We start from the raw sequence: 20911 nt of genomic DNA, 5'->3' as shown, positions 1-20911 counted from the left end.
GTATGTCTTTCCTCATGCCCAGCTGCTGAACTGAGAAGGAAAAGATTAGTGTCTGCTGGTAGAAAGGAAGTCTGCTGTCCTAATCTCTTGCTGGTACTGTTTCCAGGTGCAAAGGACCGATAATCCAGTGCTGCAGATGCATCCCTACGGTCCACTTGAGCTGGCATTAGTTTTGGATTATGAGAGGACTCCACCGCGGAACAGCCAATAGGAAGTTTTCATGCCATGCAGGCACTGACATGGACACCCAAAGAAGGACCACGCCTCTATAGAATAGAGAAGACTCAGGAATGGAGCATTAAAAGGATGGGAAGTGTTATCATAATCAAGGATGGTTATTGTTATCATAATCAAGGATGGGAAGTGTTATCATAATGGGGGATTTTAATTATCCAGACATAGACTGGGCGGATGGAACCACGCATTCATCTAAGGCTCGCCAGTTCCTAAATGTCTTGCAGCACAATTTTATGGGTAAGATGGTAGACGCACCAACTAGAAAGAAGGAGATACTAGATCTACTGATTACTAACAATACAGACCTGATCACGGATGTGGAAATACTGGGCAATTTAGGAAACAGCGATCACATGTCAATTGGCTATAGGTTAAATCACACAAATAGGAAACACAAAGGGGAACACAAAGACACTGAATTTCAAAAGAGCCAACTTCCCTAAACTGTGATGCTTGCTAGAAGATATAAATTGGGATAAAATATTAGAAACAAAGAACATGGAGGAGAGATGGGTTTGCTTTAAGAGCATATTAAATAAGGGCATTAGCCAGTGCATCCCATTGGGAAATAAACTTAAAAGAGCGAACAAAAGTCCTGCATGGCTTAACTCCCATGTAAAAATGCATATAAAAGCAAAGAAGAAGGCCTTCAAAAAATACAAGGCTAAGGGATCATTATCAGCATTCAGACTTTACAAAGAATGCAGCAAGATAGGTAAGGGTGCAATTAGGGCGGCTAAGATAGAACACGAAAGACACATAGCGGATGAGAGCAAAAAAAATCCCAAGAAATTCTTTAAGTATATAAACAGTAAAAAAGGGAGGACAGACCATATTGGCCCCATAAAGAATGAGGAAGGACATCTAGTTACAAAGGATGGGGAGATGGCGAAGGTATTGAATTTATTCTTCTCCTCAATCTGCACAAGGGAAGCAGGGGGCTTCAGTAGCCAAAACTGAAGTGTTTGTCCTCATGACACAACACAGGAAGCACCCCTATAGTTAACAGAGGACAGAATTAGAAATAGACTTGGGAAACTTAACATTACTAAATCACTGGGACCAGATGGCTTGCACCCGAGGGAACTCGGTCAAGTAATTGCCAGACCATTGTTCCTAATTTTTACTGACAGTCTACTGACTAGAATGGTACCAGCTGATTAGAGAAAAGCACCAACCAATATTTAAGACAGGGCCAAAATACATCCCTGAGAATTACAGACCGGTTAGCCCAACATCAATAGTATGCAAGCTCTTGGAGGGGATGATAACGGACTATATACAAGATTTTAGTAAGAAAATCAGTATCATTAGCAGTAATCAGCATGGATTCATCTTGCCAAACCTTCTATGAGGAGGTGAGCTGCCATCTAGATAAAGAAAGGCCCGTAGATGTGGTGTTTCTGCATTTTGCAAAAGCATTTGACACAGTTCCCCATAAACGTTTACTGTACAAGGTAAGGTCCATTGGCATGGACCATAGGGTGAGTACATGGATTGAAAACTGGCTACAAGGGTGAGTTCAGAGTGTGGTGATAAATGGGGAGTACTGAGAATGGTCAGGGGTGGGAAGTGGGGTACCCCAGGGTTCTGTGCTGGGACCAATTCTGTTTAATTTGTTCATAAATGACCTGGAGGATGGGGTAAACAGTTCAATCTCTGTATTTGTGGACGACACTAAGCTAAGAAGGGCAATAACTTCTCCGCAGGATGTGGAAACCTTGCAAGAAGATCTGAACAAATTAATGGGGTGGGCAACTACATGGCAAATGAGGTTCAATGTAGAAAAATGTAAAATAATGCATTTGGGTGGCAAATAAATGAATGCAATCTACTCACTAGGGGGTGAACCTCTAGGGAATACATGATGGAAAAGGACCTGGGGGCCCTAGTAGATGATAGGCTCAGCAATGGCATGCAATGCCAATTAACTCCAGGGATAAAACGATAATTCTCCCACTCTACAAGACTTTGGTCCGGCCGCACCTAGAGTATGCTGTCCAGTTCTGGGCACCAGTCCTCAGGAAGGATGTACTGGAAATGGAGCGAATACAAAGAAGGGCAAGAAAGCTAATAAAGGGTCTGGAGGATATTAGTTATGAGGAAAGGTTGCGAGCACTGAAGTTATTCTCCCTGTTGAAGAGATGCTTGAGAGGGGATATGATTTCAATTTACAAATACCATACTGGTGATCCCACAATAGAGATAAAACTTTTTCGTGGAAGGGAGTTTAATAAGACACGTGGCCACTCCATAAAACGAGAAGAAAAGAGGTTTAACCTTAAACTGCGTAGAGGGTTCTTTACTGTAAGAGTGGCAAGGATGTGGAATTCTCTTCCACAGGCGGTGGTCTCAGCGGGGAGCATCGATAGTTTCAAAGAACTATTAGATAAGCACCTGACGGACCGCAACGTACAGGGATATACAATATAATACTGACATTTAATCACACACGTGGGTTGGAGTTGATGGACTTGTGTCTTTTTTCAACCTCACCTACTATGTAACTATGCAACATATCTGCAGCTTTGCACACGTTCACATTGTGCCAATTTGGCATGCAAGTTGACACGTCAACACGCATGACAAATCAGCGGCTTTTGCCGGCAATGGCACTGCCGAATCAGTGAGACGCCGACTTTGCGGCTCCGCACCGTTTCCCAAAAGTAGTTCCTGTACTACTTTTGGAGACTTTGACGGCGATTTGAATAGACATCTGTGCAGAAACCCGTACAAATCCCTGTCATATCGCCCCCCCCCCAAGTTGGACTACATTGCCTGTTTGAAATCGTGCGACTTCAGCTGAACTCGCACAAATTCTAATCCGCATCAGTGTGAACCTGGGCTACAGGTAAGTAACAAGAGCATCTTGTTTTTTTTTGTCAGGCAGCAATCAGTTAGATTCAATATTTTTCCAGAGATTGGTTTTAAAGCAAAACATACTGCCTTGTACTGCATTGGCAAAGCACGGGTTAACTTTAGGTATTTTGCCAAATGAGTGTCAAATTCTGATGATTTTTAACTTAAATAGATTTCTTCGGGTGCCATCTGCAAATAAATCGTGTTTTACCAGGTTAAGCTGAGTTATTACTCAAAATCAGCTGTCAGGGCCACCTTTACTGCAGTAGTCCTGTCATAGCTGCCTAGTGTTTTAAATAATTTTACAGAATCATTACTAACAATTTTTTTTTTTTTACATAGCTTTACTGAATTAATTCCTTGTTTGAGGAAGTCAGTGAGCAAAGTGGGACTTTGTCATTGTGTTGCTATATGGAGTCTAGCGGCCACAGCTATAAACGTAGTTAGCTGATGAGCTGGGAAGGACATGTATTGTAGTCTGTTTCCTAATAACTGCACAGGGAATACTTGGTGAACTCAAAGCCAAGGACTGTTAGGATATACTAGTGGTTTCAGTTCAAAATAGAAATATTATATCATGAGTCCAAAAAAATAGGTTTTGTTTGCCCCGTAGGTTACATCCACAAGTTGGGATATAGTTACATGTCAACTATAAATGCGAAGTGGAGTCCCACTTTGCTCACTGACTTCCTCAAACAAGAAATTAATTCAGTAAAGCTATGTAAAAAAAAAAAAAAAAATATATAAAAAAAAACGCTGTTAGTAATGATTCTGTAAAATTATTTAAAACGCTAGGCAGCTATGGCAGGACTACTGGAGTAAAGGTGGCCCTGACACCTGAAGCATACTAGCTCATTATGCCTTTGTCTTGCAGGTTGTTGTTTTTTTTTGCAGAGTTTACAACCAATTTAATTATGATCTGGACAAAAATTTTCCCCTCAAGTAAATACAGTGCATCCGGAAAGTATTTACAGCGCTTTACTTTTTCCACATTTTTTTATGTTACAGCCTTATGCCAAAAATGATTAAATTCATAATTTTCCTCAAAATTCAACAAACAATACCCCATAACGACAATGTGAAAAAAGTTTTTTTGAAATCTTTGCAAATTTATTAAAAATAAAAAACGAAAAAATTTGTTGTATTTAAGTATTTACAGCCTTTGCCATGACATTCAAAATTGAGCTCAGGTGTATCCGGTTTCCTCTGATCATCCTTGAGATGTTTCTATGACTTGATTGAAGTCCACCTATGGTAAATTCAGTTGATTGGACATGATTTGGAAAGGCACACACACATCTGTCTATATGAGGTCCCACAGTTAACAGTACATATCAGAGCACAAACCAAGCCATGAAGTCCAAGGAATTGTCTGTAGACCTCCAAGACAAGATTGTTTCGAGGCTCAGATCTGGGGAAGGGTACAAAAATATTTTGCTGCATTGAAGGACCCAATGAGCACAGTGGCCTCCATCATCCATAAATGGAAGAAGTTTGAAACCATCAGGACTCTTCCTAGAGTGGGTTGCCTGGCCAAACTGAGCGATCGGGGGAGAAGGGCCTTAGTCAGGGAGGTGACCAAGAACCCAATGGTCACTCTGACAGAGCTCCTTTGTTTCTCTTTGGAGAAAGGAGAATCTTCCAGAAGAACAACCATTTCTGCAGCACTCAACCAATCAGGCCTGTATGGTAGAGTGGCCAGACGGAAGCCACTCCTCAGTAAAAGGCACATGACAGCCCACCTGGAGTTTGCCAAAAGGCACCTGAAAGACTCTCAAACCATGAGAAACAAAATTCTCTGGTCTGATGAAACAAACATTGAACTCTTTGGCCTGAATGGCAAGTGTCATGTCTAAAGGAAACCAGGCACTGCTCATCACCTGGCCAATACCATCCCATCAGTGAAGCATGGTGGTGGCAGCATCATGCTATGGCAATGTTTTTCAGCAGCAGGAACTGGGAGACTAGTCAGGATTGAGGAAAAGATTAATGCAGCAATGTACAGAGACATCCTTGGTGAAAACCTGCTCCAGATCGCTCTGGACCTCAGACTGGGGTGAAGGTTCATCTTCCAACAGGACAATGACACTAAGCACACAGCCAAGATAACAAAGGAGTGGCTAAAGGACAACTCTGTGAATGTCCTTGAGTGGTCCAGCCAGAGCCCAGACTTGAACCCGATTGAACATCTCTGGAAAGATCTAAAAATGGCTGTGCACTGACACTCCCCATCCAACCTAATGGAGCTTGAGAGGTCCTGCAAAAAAGAATGGGAGAAACTGCCCAAAAATAGATGTGCCAAGCTTGTAGCATCATACCCAAAAAGACTTGAGGCTGTAACTGGTGCCAAATGTGCTTCAACAAAGTATTGAGCAAAGGCTGTGAATACTTATATACATGTGAATTTTTTTCGTTTTTTTATTTTTAATAAATTTGCAAAGATTTCAAACAAACTTCTTTCAAGTTGTCATTATGGGGTATTGTTTGTAGAATTTTGAGGAAAATAATTAATTTAATCCATTTTGGAATAAGGCTGTAACATATCAAAATGTGGAAAAAGTGAAGCGCTGTGAATACTTTCCGGATGCGCTGTGAATACTTTCCGCATGCACTGTACACAATATTGCAATTGATATTTTGCAGTTTTCTATTCTGCCAGCAGGTGGAGGTAGTTCCGTAAAATGGTTGTAAACCCCATTCATGAAATTTGAACTAAGCACATATATCTGTAGTGTCTACTTGTGTCTCTCCAAAGAAAGCTCTAAGTGTAATTTCTCTCTGTTGCTCCGTTTCTCTGTTATCAGCAGAGTCACTTCTGACAAGCTCTCCGACACAGGAGATAACAGTAGCTGAAAATTGATTTGTTTGGGTGGGAGCTTAGAGGAAGATAAGCAGGGAGCTTGTCTATTCATAATACAGCTCTGCATGTTCCTTCGTTGCTCTATGTGGAGGAGGGTGTGTCCCTTTCCTCCAATCAGCTCTCACACAGTGTAAGCCCAGACTCCCCACCCTCCCCTATGTGCTGCTGAAAGAGGAAGCAAGATTTTAAAATGATCTGCACTTTCTAAGGAGTGTAGAAAGGGGAAGACAGCAGATATACAAGTAAAACTTACGTAGGAGGATTGGTTTTATCCCTGTGTATCATCTGAGGCTATTCACTTCACTAAGTATATGTGAGGGTTTACTACCACTTTAAGAGTACCTACCAATTACTAGCTAGACCTATAGCAAATGAATATTATGCAGTCTTCTGTTGTGCCAGGAGGTGGCTCTGGCTCCTTAAGAGTACTTTGCTGATTGCTAGATAAACATGGCTAGCCTCTGAATTATCTGTAATTCAACTTTAAAGTAAAGCTGAGCTTTGCCCATTAAGGCTACTTTTACACTGTAGCCACTCTACGTTAATGGTAAAGCACCGCTAGCGGCGCTTTTCGACCGCTAGCGATGCGCTTTTAACCCCCGCTAGCGACCAAAGAAAGGGCTAAAAGCGCCTGTGTTGCGGTTCTGCCGAAGCACTTTGCAGGCGCTTCGGCAGCGCTGCCCATTCATTTCAATGGGCAGGGCATTTTGGGAGTGGTGTATACACCGCTCCCAAACCGCCCCCAAAGATGCTGCGTGCAGGACTTTTCAGAACGTCCCGCAAGCGCACCGCCCCAGTGTGAAAAGTCACACTGAAATGAATGGGAGGCGGTTTTCAGGCATTAGAGGCTATTTCTAGTCCTAAAACGCCTGAAAACTGCTTCAGTGTGAAGCAGCCGTAAGGAACAATAACAGGTTCATCTAACGGAAATAGGTGTAGTGGTGCTGCTACCTTCCTTTAATCCTCAGCTTCACCCAGTGCTCAGACTGAAAGGCTGCTGTACTGTGAACCACTGGAGGGACAATCTGCACTCAGGTAAATGTCAAATGACAATATCTTTATTGAAATGACATGAAACAGCTGTAAAAAAGCCCACGCAGTTCGGCCATCAGGCCTTAGCCACGACTAAGGCCTGACAGCCAAAAATGTTTCATGTAATTTCAATAAAGGATATTGACATTTGACGTTTACCTGAGTGCTGACTGTCCCTCCAGCAGTTCATCTAATGGAGACCTCTACAGATGTATACACTTACCTTTCCTTTTCTCCCTTACTGCTTTGTCTAAGCCCTTTGAAGCCAAATGAAAGAGGAAGCAATAATAACCCGATAATTCAAAGTTTGGAGGCGTATACTGCGACTATATATATATATATATATGCTCTTACATAACCAGAAGTATAGAGAATTTCTTTTGACTTCCAGTAACTGAACAGGTCAGCAAGGAAGCAAAGGAAAGGTAACTATATACACCCGTAGGGATCTGAATTAAAAGAACCATACCTATACAATCTGATGAGTTTGTCCTCATGTTATATAGTTTTGGTAAAGAAGAATGAACAGAGATTGTCCAATCAGATTGTAGTGGCTACCCTTAAAGTGAATCTGATGCTTTTGCTTGTATGGACACAGCACAGTTTCACTTTAAGGGCCCTATTCTACCCAATAGAAGTCTGTGTTGTAAGTGGTGATCCCTGAATAGACCCCTAAGAAATTTCATTAGGATTTATTGTTCATAAGATTCAAACAGGAGTCCTTCTGAATGCAATAATCTTGATTATGTATCTCATCATTCTCCAGGGCAGGCTTACAAATCTGTCGTTTTTTTTCAATTTATTTTAAAACTAAGCCTTGGATATCTTACTTTGAACTTTACTACATTATTTAAATCTTTGTATTTAAAGCAGTTGAAAAGTAACATTGTTTATTAAAATAACAAATAAGTTTATACTTACCTACTCTGTGTAATGGTATTGCACAGAGCGGTCCCTTACCTCCTCTTCCGGTGCCCCCTGTCCATGTTCTCCGCTGCCCTCTTTTCTCCGTGTGCTCCCCCATGGCAAGCTGTGTGCTAGGGGGGCACATGTGTAGGTGCCCTCCCAAGCTGTGCTCGGCGCCACCCCCCACTCAGAGGATCTGACTGACAGCAGTGAGAGCCAATGGCCTGTGAAGCCTGTGAGAGCGGGGAGAGGGGAAAGAAGAGCTGCAAACAGGCACAACGCTGCAGGAGCAGCTAGTGGAAAGTTTTTTTTAACTAAAGGCATAGAATGCATTAAGGTAAAAAAAAACTTTTAACTTTAGAGCCACTTTAAAGTTTTATTTTAAAATTTCCAAAAAAATAGACAGTTGGCCTTTTTTTATTATCTGTTTAGCCGTGTACACACGACTGGATTTTTCGACCGTAACGAATCAGTCGGACAATCCGACCATGTGTGGGCTTCATCGGACCTTCAACTGACTTTTTCTGTCGAAAATCAGATAGCCTGGTCGAAAATCCGTTCGTCTGTATGCTAGTACGACGGACAAAAAAGGACGCAAGTGTACCTATTGGCTACTGGCTATGAACTGCCTTATTCTAGTCCCTTCGTATGTCATCACGCTCAAACCAATGGACTTTCAACAGTCCGGTCGTTCGAAAGTCCATCGTAACTCTGTCGAAGGTCCGTCAGAAAGACCATCGGACCTTTGATGCTGAAAAAAACGCTCGTGTGTACACGGCATAATGCTTAGTGATGTATACAGCAACCCCTAGTGGCCAGAAGAGGTTCTAAAAAATATAAAATGATGCTCCAAATGTATTATTTTTCATAGTTTGGCTCTACAAAAAACATTCTGAAAGGAAAATGTGACCTTGCTTTTATATTGTCTCCAGTTCTTCTGAATCACTTGTGCTGCTTCTTGCTGCTTTTGCTTCTCTCTTCCCCCAGAGGAACCAGCAGACCCCCTGCGGGATGTCACACTGAATGTACTTCTAGCAGAGCTTGGACGGGACCCTTTTAACTCACTCTGTGTCTGGAAAATAAAGCAGATTTCACCTTCCATTAACAGTGTTTTGGTTTATAAGAAAAAGGCTTCACCCAATTAAAACAATTTTCTCCATCCTTTTCAGTGAGGCTTAATACACGGGACGTTTTACAACCTATCCTGAACTATTTAATCTTGACAGATAGTAACAGATAGTCTGTTTTGCCGCATTTGCATGCCGCGTTTGCGTTTTGAGGTGCTTTTTTTTTTCTCTCTTTTTCAAATAGTCAAAAATGTATCTCCATTAAAAACGCCTGTAAACAAAACGCGGCTAAACGCGAGTTACCGCATTTACAAACTGTAACAGGCATTTGGTATTTCAAAGGTCTCTGAACAGCCGTCCTAAATGCATTTTTTTGCTTTCCAAAAAATGCTTAGAACTGCCTGGAAAACGACCCTGTTTACATGTACTGATAAGATAACAGAAGAGAGTTCAGGGGCTGCTGGAAAAAAAAAAAAAAGCCCAAATGCTCCTAAATATCTGTTTACCAGCAGCAGTGTACATGAAGCCTTAGGCATTTCGTGATCTCCAGGTTTGTGGGACCACTGAAGGCTGCTATGAGTTCAGCTTACCCATAGGAAGGAATAGGGCCACAGTGCAGTATAAAAAGGTGTTGACCAGGACCTTGTTGGTGAAAATATCACTGGATCAGGGAGAAAGGCAAGTATAATCCCAAGAGAGGTGCACTCAAGAGGAGGGGGGAGGGGGATCTATTTAAGGACAAGTTCACCTTTTAAAAAAAAATAATAAATGCACATTTTTTTTGCAAGTAAAAAAAATGTGCATTTACTATTTTTTTTTTTAGGAGCCTGGAAGGCATTGCACCAGTGATCAGCACCTCAATGGTGCCATGCAGATCTCCTGCAGACTGTTAATGTGAGCTGTCTGCCCTATCCATGGTACGGCCAGGCAGTTTTACACTGACAGGAAGACTCAATGAACTACCACAGCGCTCAACAGCACTGTGGCAGTTCATTCAGAACTACAAGCCAATAGCCAAAAAGGATGTAGGGACTTGTAGTTTATTCATTCATGGAACTCTGAATGAAGGACGCAGTTGTGTGGGCCACGCTCTTTTCAAAAAGTGACAGCTGGTACAGGAAACTTCTCCCTGTATTGCTGTCCCACCGAGGGCTCCGATTGCAAAGCCACTGCGGGAGCGGAAACATGTTACGTGTTCCACCCTAAAAATAAGTAGAACATGTAACATGTTCCTGAAGCTGAACTTATCCTTTACAGGACAACATTGGCTTAAAATACTTTACAGTTCCTCTTTACAGATAGAGGATCTTTAAAGTTGAGCTAAAAAGTAAAACGTTCATATTCCTGTAAGTGGCTCCACAAGACCGTTACTATGATAGAGAGAAGGAAACAAACCTTTTTCACAGTCTCCAGAGCGTCCTCCTTCTCCCTTTTCTCATCCTCTAGTTCAGCCTCCAACCTTTTTATCTTTTGATTAAGTCGATTAATTTCTTCTCTGTTGGAAGAAAGAAAATAACAGGTGATAAAATGTCAGTGCACTGTGTTCTACAAAAAAAAAAAAAAAAAAGAAGAGGCAAATTGTTCTGACATTTAACAAATTTCTACAATTTCTAAGAACATGAGCAGAAAGATAAGCCCTGTGTAGTCACAAATATGGCAGCTTTTAGGCAAATTTAGCTTCCAATTGCAATGGGATGAATACAATGCGCTGCCAATGCTAGTTGAAATTACCTGAAAAATGCCATTTGTGTGGCCAGCAGTGGTGTGCCAGTGCAGTATAAGTAGCCCGGCCTGTAATATACCAGCAGTATACATTTCTGATGGACAAAGCCCTTTAAACTGTATGACTATCTTAAATTTTAAACTTAGGGGTTGATTTACTAATGGCAAATATGCTGACCCAGCCTGGCCAAAAGCAGGTTACTAGGGAGCATTCTGGTTCTGCCAATATTGATTTCTGTCTTATGCCCTTGGGGCATCAAAGTACCAATAGGCACTTGCCTTAGGAGAAAGGTGGCTCGCTAAGTTTGCAGAAGAGAAACCTTACATTAGCCCACTGTGGCATACTGCCTGCAGTTCAGCTTTAAAATGGAACCTTAAGCTAAGCAATTAAAATTGTCAGACAGGCAGGATTGTTAATGCAGAAAAGGCACGCTTTGTCTCTTCTGTATTAAAGCTCCTTAACTGCCTGTCCACCCCATATACAGTGAGCTGTGTATGCACGACAATGACATCATCTCCGCCTGGCCAATGATAGCAGCTGGCATTTGAGGCGAACAGCAGCCGGACGGGGAGCTTGGGTACTCCACATCGCTGAAGTGAGTATTGATCTGCTTTAAGTTTGTTGCCGGTTTGCTCATATGGCACAGAACAAGACTTTAAGTGGAAGAAAACCCAAACTATAACCATTATTAAAAATGTTCCCTCCCCCTCTTACCTAAAAAAAAAAAAAAGATATGTGCACTTGCTTATTTTCACCCGTTCCAGTACAATCATGTGATCCTGCAGCTCTGTGTAAAAGAAGGCTCGACGACAGCTGTGAATTCTGGGAGCCATGATGTCACCCATTGGTTCCTGTAACCCAGCTGTTGTCGGCGTTCCCTCCTCTCCCCTGCAGCAGCCGCTCACTGACATAGGTAGCCAGAGATGTAGGATCACATGACCAGAGCGGATTAAAAATAGGTAAATACGCACATCTTTTTTATACGGGGTAGGCAGGATTTGTAGGAAGGGGGAGGGAGGGAACATTTTTAAGAATAGTTATAGCTGGGCTTTTCTTCCACTTTCAGTGCTCATGCTGGAATGCCGAGAGCCTGGATACTCATCAGTGCTTTGCAGAGCAGAAGGACTGGCTGCCTAAGAATAATACATAAAAGCTCAATTACTGGATTATTACAGGCACAGGCATATCATTTTTACGCAATGGGTTAGACTTTTTGTAAATTTACAGTGTGATTCTGTTATGTAGGAATTTTAGTGCTTAACAGAATCCCTCTTGAACATCACAGCCTTTAGGTTAATTGGGAGCAATTGACATCATGGAATTATGAGACACGGTATTCTCACTAGACCCCTATAAATTAGGCCATTATCTTCTCATTCAACTGTTCATCTCACAAACTGCTGCTTTTGATGACTGCAAATGCACACTCCTATCTCTTACCTCTCGTCTTTTCTGTCCTTCAACCCTTGCAGCTTCCCCTCTATGTCTGCCTTTTCTTGTTGCAGTTTCCTGATTTCTGATCTATAGAAGGGAAAGTTGGATTACATTTTGTATTTATGTGTTAAATCGCCTTACTGACATCACCAAGCAGAGCACTCACTCCTTGCCGGCAAGCCTCTCCTGTAGTGCGGTTCGATCCTCTTTTACTTTCTTGAGGATGTTCCTTAGCCTCTCACATTCTTCATGAAGATTGGCTGTTGGTCCATCTACCTCATCAGCATTAGGAATTGCACCAAGCCGAGTGGATTTGTCCAGTTCTGTGTTAGATGGATTCAACTTTTCTGTTACTTCTAGCTTCTAAAGAAGAGAAAAAACTGTGTATGTTTACAAAATTCATTTATACTTTTCATTTCTGTTCTTAGAATATATTAACAAGTTTTTCTGCCCCTTTTTGATCACCTGTAATCCAGAGAACTGTCCAGCGGCAACCCCTTTTTTATAACTACTTCTTGCCCAGGCCAATTCTGACATTTCTCTCCTACATGTAAAAATCATCATATTTTTGCTACAAAATTACTCAGAACCTCCAAACATTATATAGGGTGGGATCTTGCGTGACACGTCACTTCCGCCAATAGTAGAATGCAGGTGAAGCGCATATTGGCGTCAATGCAAAATCGTGAGCTCTGTTAAGTTTCATCCATTGTAAGTTTAACTTGTATAGCGTGTATTTTAAATAAACAGCATCACCATGAGGGGCATCCTCCTCTTTTTATATAGTTGTTTTGGGAGATCTAGCCTGTGTTCAAATTTTGCTGGCCCCGCTGATCGGCTGAGAAGAGCATTAGAAACAGCATCATCGTTCTGCTTAATGTGACTACCTGTAATGGGGGTCATGTGAGTCTGGTGAGTGGGCTGTGTGTCTGGTGTTGGTGGAGGAAAACATTAAAACTAGGGTTGCGCTGATACCACTTTTTTAAGACCAAGTACAAGTACTTTTTTTCCTCCCAAGTACTTGCCGATACCGTTTACCGATCCTTTTTTTTTTTAATGACACGTGACAGTGACACTAACATGCAGCACTGATGGGCATTGTTGATGTGTCGACTGTGTCAGTAGTTTTTTACTGTTATTTTTTTTTACAATTTTATTTTTTACAATTTATTTTTCTTTATTATTTTTTACAATACATAATTATTATTATTTTTTTATACAATACTTTCTTTTTTGGGGGGGGGGGGGGTGAGTGTCAGTGTTTTTTTTTAGTCTTTTAAATATTTATTACAATTTGTTTTTTTTTCTTATCATCCCTGTTGAGGGGTGCTTTGGTGAGATGTCAGGGGTTTAAACAGATAACTGACATCTCCCCTTTGAGACAGGGAAAGGGACTGGGGACACAGATTTCCCAGTCCCTTTCTCTGCAGCCTCAGCTGCACTGAAGATGAATGGACAGGAGACAGCAGCTCATCTCTGTTTATAAACTGAGACATTGTAAACGCAGTTTATAATGCTCAGTTATGAATGGACAGAGTCAGTGATCACTGAGTCTGTGCAATCAGGAAAGGAACGACCTGGGATTTACCGGCTCCTTCCTCCGCTCTCCATCCTGACAGATCCAGGACAGGGGGGGACCCGGAGGAGCACAGAGGACAGAGAAGCACGGAGAACATGGAGGGGGACTGGAGGAGCACAGAGGACACGGAGGGGGACTGGAGGAGCACAGAGGACACGGAGGGGGACTGGAGGAGGACTGGAGGAGAACTGGAGAAGGACACAGAGGGGGACTGGAGGAGCAGGGAGGACACAGAGGGAGACTGGAGGAGCACGGAGAAGGACACAGGGGACAGTCAGGGACGATCGGTGTGGGGAGTTACAAGCACAGATCCCCCCCTGTATATATTTCATTAGAGCAGCTGAAAGCTGCAGGGGAAGGGTGGGGGGAAGAGAGGAGGAGAAGCGGCTGTCAGCTGCTTTATTGAAATTTAGAAATCTATACAGGAAGATTGGTGCTTGTAACTCGCCGCACCGACCATCCCCAGCAGCCCAGGTATCGGGTCAAGCATTAGAGCATTTGCCGAAGTACAAGTACTCGGGCAAATGCTCGGTATCGGCAAGGATACTAGTATCTATGCAACCCTAATTAAAACACTGTGATGTGGAGCAGATAAGAAGACAACAGATCATTTACCATTTGCATCCAGTTGGAGACATCTGGTGGCTGTATATGGACTTTGCAGAGAAAGCACTTTATTGTGAGCACTATTTATTTAAACACTTGGTTTATTTTAATGAATTGTTTTTGATGAAATTATTGATGAAAATTGTTGATGAGTTTTAAAATTAGGGAGCGCAGTTACATAAAAACACACATTTTTCACTTACAGGTTTTTCACCCTTCAACGGGCAGCTCTGATAAGATTGTGTCAGTTTGCACAAAATATAGCACTGATTTATTGAGCAGGTTAAGGGAGATTTCCTAAATTTATCACGATTATATATATATTTTTAAGCAGAGTCCTAGATTTGTAATTTTTTTTGGGGGGGGGAAATTATACTTTGATACATTTTATTGCAAGAAAACACAATATATAACTTTTTTGGTAAAATATAAGATGTTACGCTGAGTAAATAGATACCTAACATGTCACAGTTTAAAACTGTGCATGCTCGTGGAATGGCGCCAAACTACGGTACTTAAAAAATCTCCATAGGCGATGCTTTAAGAAATTTTTACAGGTTACCAGTTTAGAGTTACAGAGAAAATCAAGCACTAGAAATATTTCTCTTGCTACAAGATTGCAGCGATACCTCACGTGTGGTGCGAACACCGTTTACATATGCGGGCATGACCTACGTATGTGTTCACCACTGTACATGCGCACAGGGAATGGGGGGAGCTTTGAAAAAAAAAATTATATATATTTTTTTTAACATTGTCCCTTTCATTTTTTTAAAATCACTGTTATTCCAAACACAAGAAATTTAAACATCCCTTGTGATAGATATAAGGCTTTACAGGTCCTCTTATGTAGACATCTGGGATTTATAAGAACCCAGATCTTTCCTCTACCTTGGAAAGCATGAGATAAAAAAACAAACATTGATCTCTGCTTTCCAGGAAAAAAATGGCAGTGTTTACATCTGCAAGAATCAGAAGTGACATCACTTCCAGCCTTCCAGGACCATAGAGATGGCCAGGGACCATCCGGTCATGTGGAGGAGTTATGGCTTTCTATTGGCATACTAGAAGACAGCATTCATCTACACTGCACTGCTCATTTGGGTGTTGGATCTTTTAGATATACAAACTTATGTCTCAGTATGCAAATTTGACACAATTTTCAGTGCGATTATATAGTGTGACTTTGATGCAAATTTGCATGTTCTATGGGATCAAATTGCAGGGAAGCACACAGAAGCCTGGGACAGTAGAACAGTGATAGGGAGGCCGCGGGTGCGGGATGTGGAGCAATCAATGCCCTCCATTTCCCTCCTGCAGCCGCTAAATGTCTGTGGGAGGGAGAGCAGGAAAAGCGGGCTTTCAGCGGCTACATGGAGGGACCAGTTCCTCTACATGCCACCACTCCCACTGCCCTCTTATCCAGGCATGCAGGGGAGCCACCCACTTCCCCAGAGCATCCACTGACTCAGATATTGATGCATTCGTTCATTAAAAACAGTGTCAAATATCGCACTAGTTTGTTTTAGGTTGCACTCTTTTAATTTAATAATAAAAAAAATTACAAAAAAAAAAAAAGTATTTTTACTCAGATAGGTACATATTAGTGATCGTTAACTTGTGATCTGCCGTTTTTTTTCTGTTCATAGCTATCCTTATTGTTAGGTTGGCCATACACAGTTTGAATCTTGGCCGGTTTAGAAGGAGCCAGCCAAAATTCAAACCTTTAATGGTCAGGCTAAATGTACCAAGATGATCAATCGATCGATCGACTTGGGTACAACCAGTCTGCCGGATTCTCTTGCGATTATCGCTAGCGGCTGCTACAGCCGCTAACGATAATCACTGTCTTCTCCCGGCGGGAATGGCTTTCTCCACCCCCCCACGCTGGAAGAAGACAATGGCCCGGCAGGAGGGATTACTGCATCAGCACTGTGTTGACGGGGTAACAAAACAAATTTCTTTCCTGCAACCCATGGTTGCAGGAAAGAAATTTGCTTCATGTATGGTCAGCCTAAGTGTATTTTATGTGTGGCCCAAAACAATTCCCCTTCTTCCACTGTGGCCCGGGAAGGTCAAAAGTTTGGACACCCCTGCAACATTACAGAGGTTGTTTGATGGGTGTTATGAAAGTTGTGAAATGCTTTATTTAAAATTTCACCTTTTCCAGCTCCGAGATCTTCTTCACCAACCTCTGTTTGCTCCATTCGTTGTACCCTAAGCAGAAAATACATATCTGAGTAAATACATATCTGAGTAAAAAATATGGACAACATGGCTACAGAGAATGATGTAGCCAAGACAGCACTCTGCAGACTGCACACTGCCGTGAATCTAATACGTCCAAATTAACGAAATATGAACCTTCCTTATATGATACAATTGGTAATTAAAATTCATATACATATCTACAACAGAATTATTAAAAATAATTAAATACAATTCTATATTTTTATATCTATTTTTTCTATATTTGTTGATGCTGTGATTGTTACATCAATTAAAAGGACCATTAAAAGTCCCGCTAAGGGGGAATTTTTTCCACTTGTTATATTTACAAGGCAAGGCAACCCAAAATCACTGCCTATATTATGTAGGTGTAAGGGCCCATTCACACCCAACGCAGCGGGATACATTTTTGACTGCACTCCAGCTGCATAGGCAGTCTAAAACCAAGGTAAACTTATGGGCATAGTTCACATTTTTTGCAGGGCAGTAAAAAAAAAAAAAAAAAAAAAAAAAAAAAGGAAGAAGAGCATGCTGCATTTTTCCACACTGCAAATGCACAAAATGCAGGCAAATGCATCACAGTGCACATAGAAGCCCAGGCAAAGAAAGAAGAAGGATGTGACCTCACAGGACAAATGCAAATAAAAAAAAACGCACATTACTGCACGTAAACACACATCAACTGAATGTAAATGCACATAAAAGCGTACATCAAATGCATGCATACGTGCAAGGAAAAACAGTAATTGTGCAGTTTCTAGTGTGAATGGGCCCTAAGCTGGCATGCTTGATATATCCACCATCATCTATAAATGTCAGCAGGAAGCAGGTTCTGGCAATGCAAACCCATTGAGTCTTGTTTTCTGCTCAATTATTCAATAAATAAAACCCAAGATGCCGATAATGTTTGCAGGTGACTGGATCTGGGAACTTACAAGCAGAACTGTATGCCTTAAAGTAAATACTCCAACACATCCAAAACATAAGCTCGTTGAGGGACAGACAATTCAGTATTGAACTCCAAGTAAAAAAAGATCGCTTCCTTGGCCAGATAGTAAGGAATATTTGAGTACAAACTTGTGACATCACAAGTTACCCATGTGTAATCCTGTTTCCATGCAATATTTTTCATAATGTTTAACAAATGATTTGTGTCCTTAAGGTGACTAGGCAAAAAATGTACCAAGGATTGAAGTTGGCCAGCCAACCATTGACTCAACCTCTCATTTAAAGAGGGTATACCGGCCACAATGGGCCGACCCTGAAAGTGGGTCTAAACCACCTTTATGGGTTTTGGGGGGGTGATGAAAAGTGGGCAGAATGGGATACTCCGGAATCTAAGATTGTGTATATATATATATATATATATATATATATATATATATATATATATATATATATATATATATATATACTGTACATACACTGTTTTTGAGAAATGGGGAATTGATCTAATATTTAGATGCCCAGTATGTCATGATTTGGTGTTCTTAATGTATGTCCTTGTATGGACTGTCCGGTTTTCTACATTTAATTAAAGGGCTGTGTAGATAACCTATCGGTATAAATCATTTAGGTCATTATATTTGAAGATTAGATAGATTTAGGTTATTTCTCCAAGTAATTCAACATTATCTTTAATGTATGGTTCAAGATATGATTTGGTACAAGGCTTTACTGAGTATATGGACTTTTTATATTTATGTATTAAGAATATTACAGCGCGAGTATTACAGAGCATACTAGCACATTATGACACAAATCTGGAGAGGGGGGCCATTTACAAAAAAAATCTTCGTACAGTTTACTACCACCTTAATACATCATCAAATGTATTTTTAAATACAAGCAGTGCAAGTACCTGGAGTTGACCTGGTATAAAGCGCTGCGTAAACTGTTGGCGCTATATAAATGCTGTATAATAATAATAATAATAATAATAATAATAATAATCAGCTACTGCAAGGCAGGGCTGGGGTATACGAAGAAGAAGTAGCACAAGCAGCCAATTATTTCATGTGCTGACAAGGAAAATGCTCATAGGAGGAGAAAGCAGAGTGTCAGAAAGGAGCTCATTATTGTGCTGCTTCTCATTTCACTGTCCAGTCAGAGACTGGGGTGGGTCCAGGATGACCTCAGCTCTGAGAAAGTGGGTTGAATGATGCTGGCTATCAGAGTAAAGACATCTAGCAGCAGAAAAAAAATACTGTGAGGAAAATCTCTGGATTTAACGTGACTACTGCAGCAAATGTTGGTCTTTTAACCACTTCAGCCCCTGAAGAATTGGCTGCTCAAAGACCAGGCCATTTTTTGCGATTCAGCACTGCGTCGTTTAACTGACAAATGCGCGGGCCTGCAACGTTGTACCCAAACAAAATTGATGTCCTTTTTTTTCCCACAAATAGAGCTTTCTTTTGGTGGTATTTGATCATCTCTGCGGTTTTTATTTTTTGCGCTATAAACAAAAAAAAAAAAGAGCGACAATTTTGAAAAAAAAACACAATATTTTGTACTTTTTGCTGTAATAAATAGCCCCTTTTTATTTTTAAAAAAGCTAATTTTTTCCTCAGTTTAGGCCGATATGTATTCTTCTACATATTTTTGGTAATAAAAATTGCAAAAAGCGTATATTGATTGGTTAGCGCAAAAGTTAAAGCATCTACATTATAGGGGATAGATTTATGGCATATTTATTATTATTATTTTTTACTAGTAATGGTGGTGATCTGCAATTTTTATCAAGACTGCGACATTATGGCGGACACATCTGACGCTTTTGACACATTTTTGGATCGATTGACAATTATACAGCGATCAGTGCTATAAAAATGCACTGCTTACTGCATAAATGTCACTGACAGTGAAGGGGTTAACACTAGGGGGCGATCAAGGGGATAACTGTGTTCCCTAGGTGTGTGTCCTAACTGGGGGGATGGGAGTGACTATAGGAGCTGAGAGATCGTGGTTCCCAGCTCGTAGGAACTCACAATCTCTCCTCACAGAACTGGGATATGTGTGTTTACACACGTCCCTGTTCTGCCTCTTGTGCCTGCGATTGCTCGTGGTCGGCGGTCATCGTGACCGCTGTGCAGCAGGTGCGCGCGACTGCTATCCCTCTTAAAGGGACCGACGTATAGCTACGACGGTTCGCGGGATCGCACCGACCTGCCGCAGTTTAATGACGGCGGCTGGTCGGCAAGCGGTTAATTTAATTTTTTAATTGACTATCATTTATCTTGTTATTTTTGGCTGGAGTTCTGCTTTAGTTTTTATTTAAATATATCTAAAGATTCATTAATGAATACAGAGCTGCATTAATGTGTCTTTTAAATCTGTGTGGAGTTCAGCTTTAGGCACATTAGTAAACATTTTACATCTCAATGCTGTGAAAAAAATATATAATAAAAAAACAATCAACTTCAGGACCATTCATCAGCAAAAATGCTGCACTCACCTTTCGCTCTGGTTGAGGTAGGTGACTGGGCCATGGCTCTGTCCAGGTCCGCTTTCAGACTCTTGTTCTCCTCCTGCAGTTCCTTCACCTGTTTGGAGAGTTTTAGCAGAGCCATATTCATGGCTTTCTGTCTCTTCTGGGACTCTCGAGTCTCTGCAGGAGGTCTGTTATAAATCAATAAAGTCAAAGTCCTACCTAATAAATGCTATGGAATTAAACAGGAAATATTTAAAGCTGTGCGACTTGCTGTTGATCAGAAAATGCTGTAATTACCTGTTACTCTGCACTGCCACTGTGAATAGGTGACAGAGGTTATATTTACAGGGAGAGAGAAACAAACAATGACACAAAGGGGGCTGATTTACTCGATCTGATTTTGCCCTGCGACTTCATGTCCGACTTCAATGAATGTAATCCGACTTTAAACTGACCATACCAAGCCCTTTGCGTCTGATATGAATCTTGAGGGGGGGAACCTCATGCCAAAAAAAAAAAAATATAAAAACAAAAAAAACGGCGTAGGGTCCCCCACAAATACAATAACAGACCCTTATCTGAGCAAGCACTCCAGCAGGTCAAGAAAGGGGGGGGGGGCGAGTGAGCCCCCCCCCTCCTGGACCATACCAGGCCACATGCCCTCAACATGGGGAGGGGTGGGTAGGGGTACAATGTACCCTATACTCATTCATAAAGGGAGGTAGGGTATATGGGGAGGCCCCCTTGTTAGAGTCTGATAAGCCCCCTGCCCGCAGATCCCCACAACCACAGGCCCTGGGTTGTCGCGAAGATGCCCTTGTCCCCAACAACATTGGGACAAGGTGCTTTAGGTTGGGGGCGCACCCTAAAGCACCCCCATGTTGAGGTCATATGGCCTGGCATGGTCCAGGAGGAGGGGGGGACTCACTCACTCTCCCCCCTTTCCTGA

At 41.5% G+C, this 20911-nt stretch overlaps 1 protein-coding gene across 1 annotated transcript in view; it reads right to left on the bottom strand.

Annotated features, from left to right (window-relative positions):
• Positions 1-20911, bottom strand: part of IQCE (IQ motif containing E) — a 109586-nt gene that overhangs the window by 39572 nt on the left and 49103 nt on the right. Inside the window, exons 12-17 of the mRNA XM_073636707.1 lie at positions 19987-20150; positions 16465-16520; positions 12285-12481; positions 12125-12205; positions 10357-10456; positions 8805-8966 (exon numbers count right to left, since the gene is read on the bottom strand). Coding sequence (XP_073492808.1) covers positions 8805-8966; positions 10357-10456; positions 12125-12205; positions 12285-12481; positions 16465-16520; positions 19987-20150 — 760 coding nt within the window. The remainder of the gene's footprint in view (positions 1-8804; positions 8967-10356; positions 10457-12124; positions 12206-12284; positions 12482-16464; positions 16521-19986; positions 20151-20911) is intronic.

Source organism: Aquarana catesbeiana, linkage group LG06 (assembly GCF_042186555.1).
Source record: "Aquarana catesbeiana isolate 2022-GZ linkage group LG06, ASM4218655v1, whole genome shotgun sequence".
NCBI classification, from domain to species: Eukaryota; Metazoa; Chordata; class Amphibia; order Anura; family Ranidae; genus Aquarana; species Aquarana catesbeiana.
Note: the sequence above shows the minus strand (reverse complement) of the source record. Positions and strands in the feature narration are given on the sequence as shown.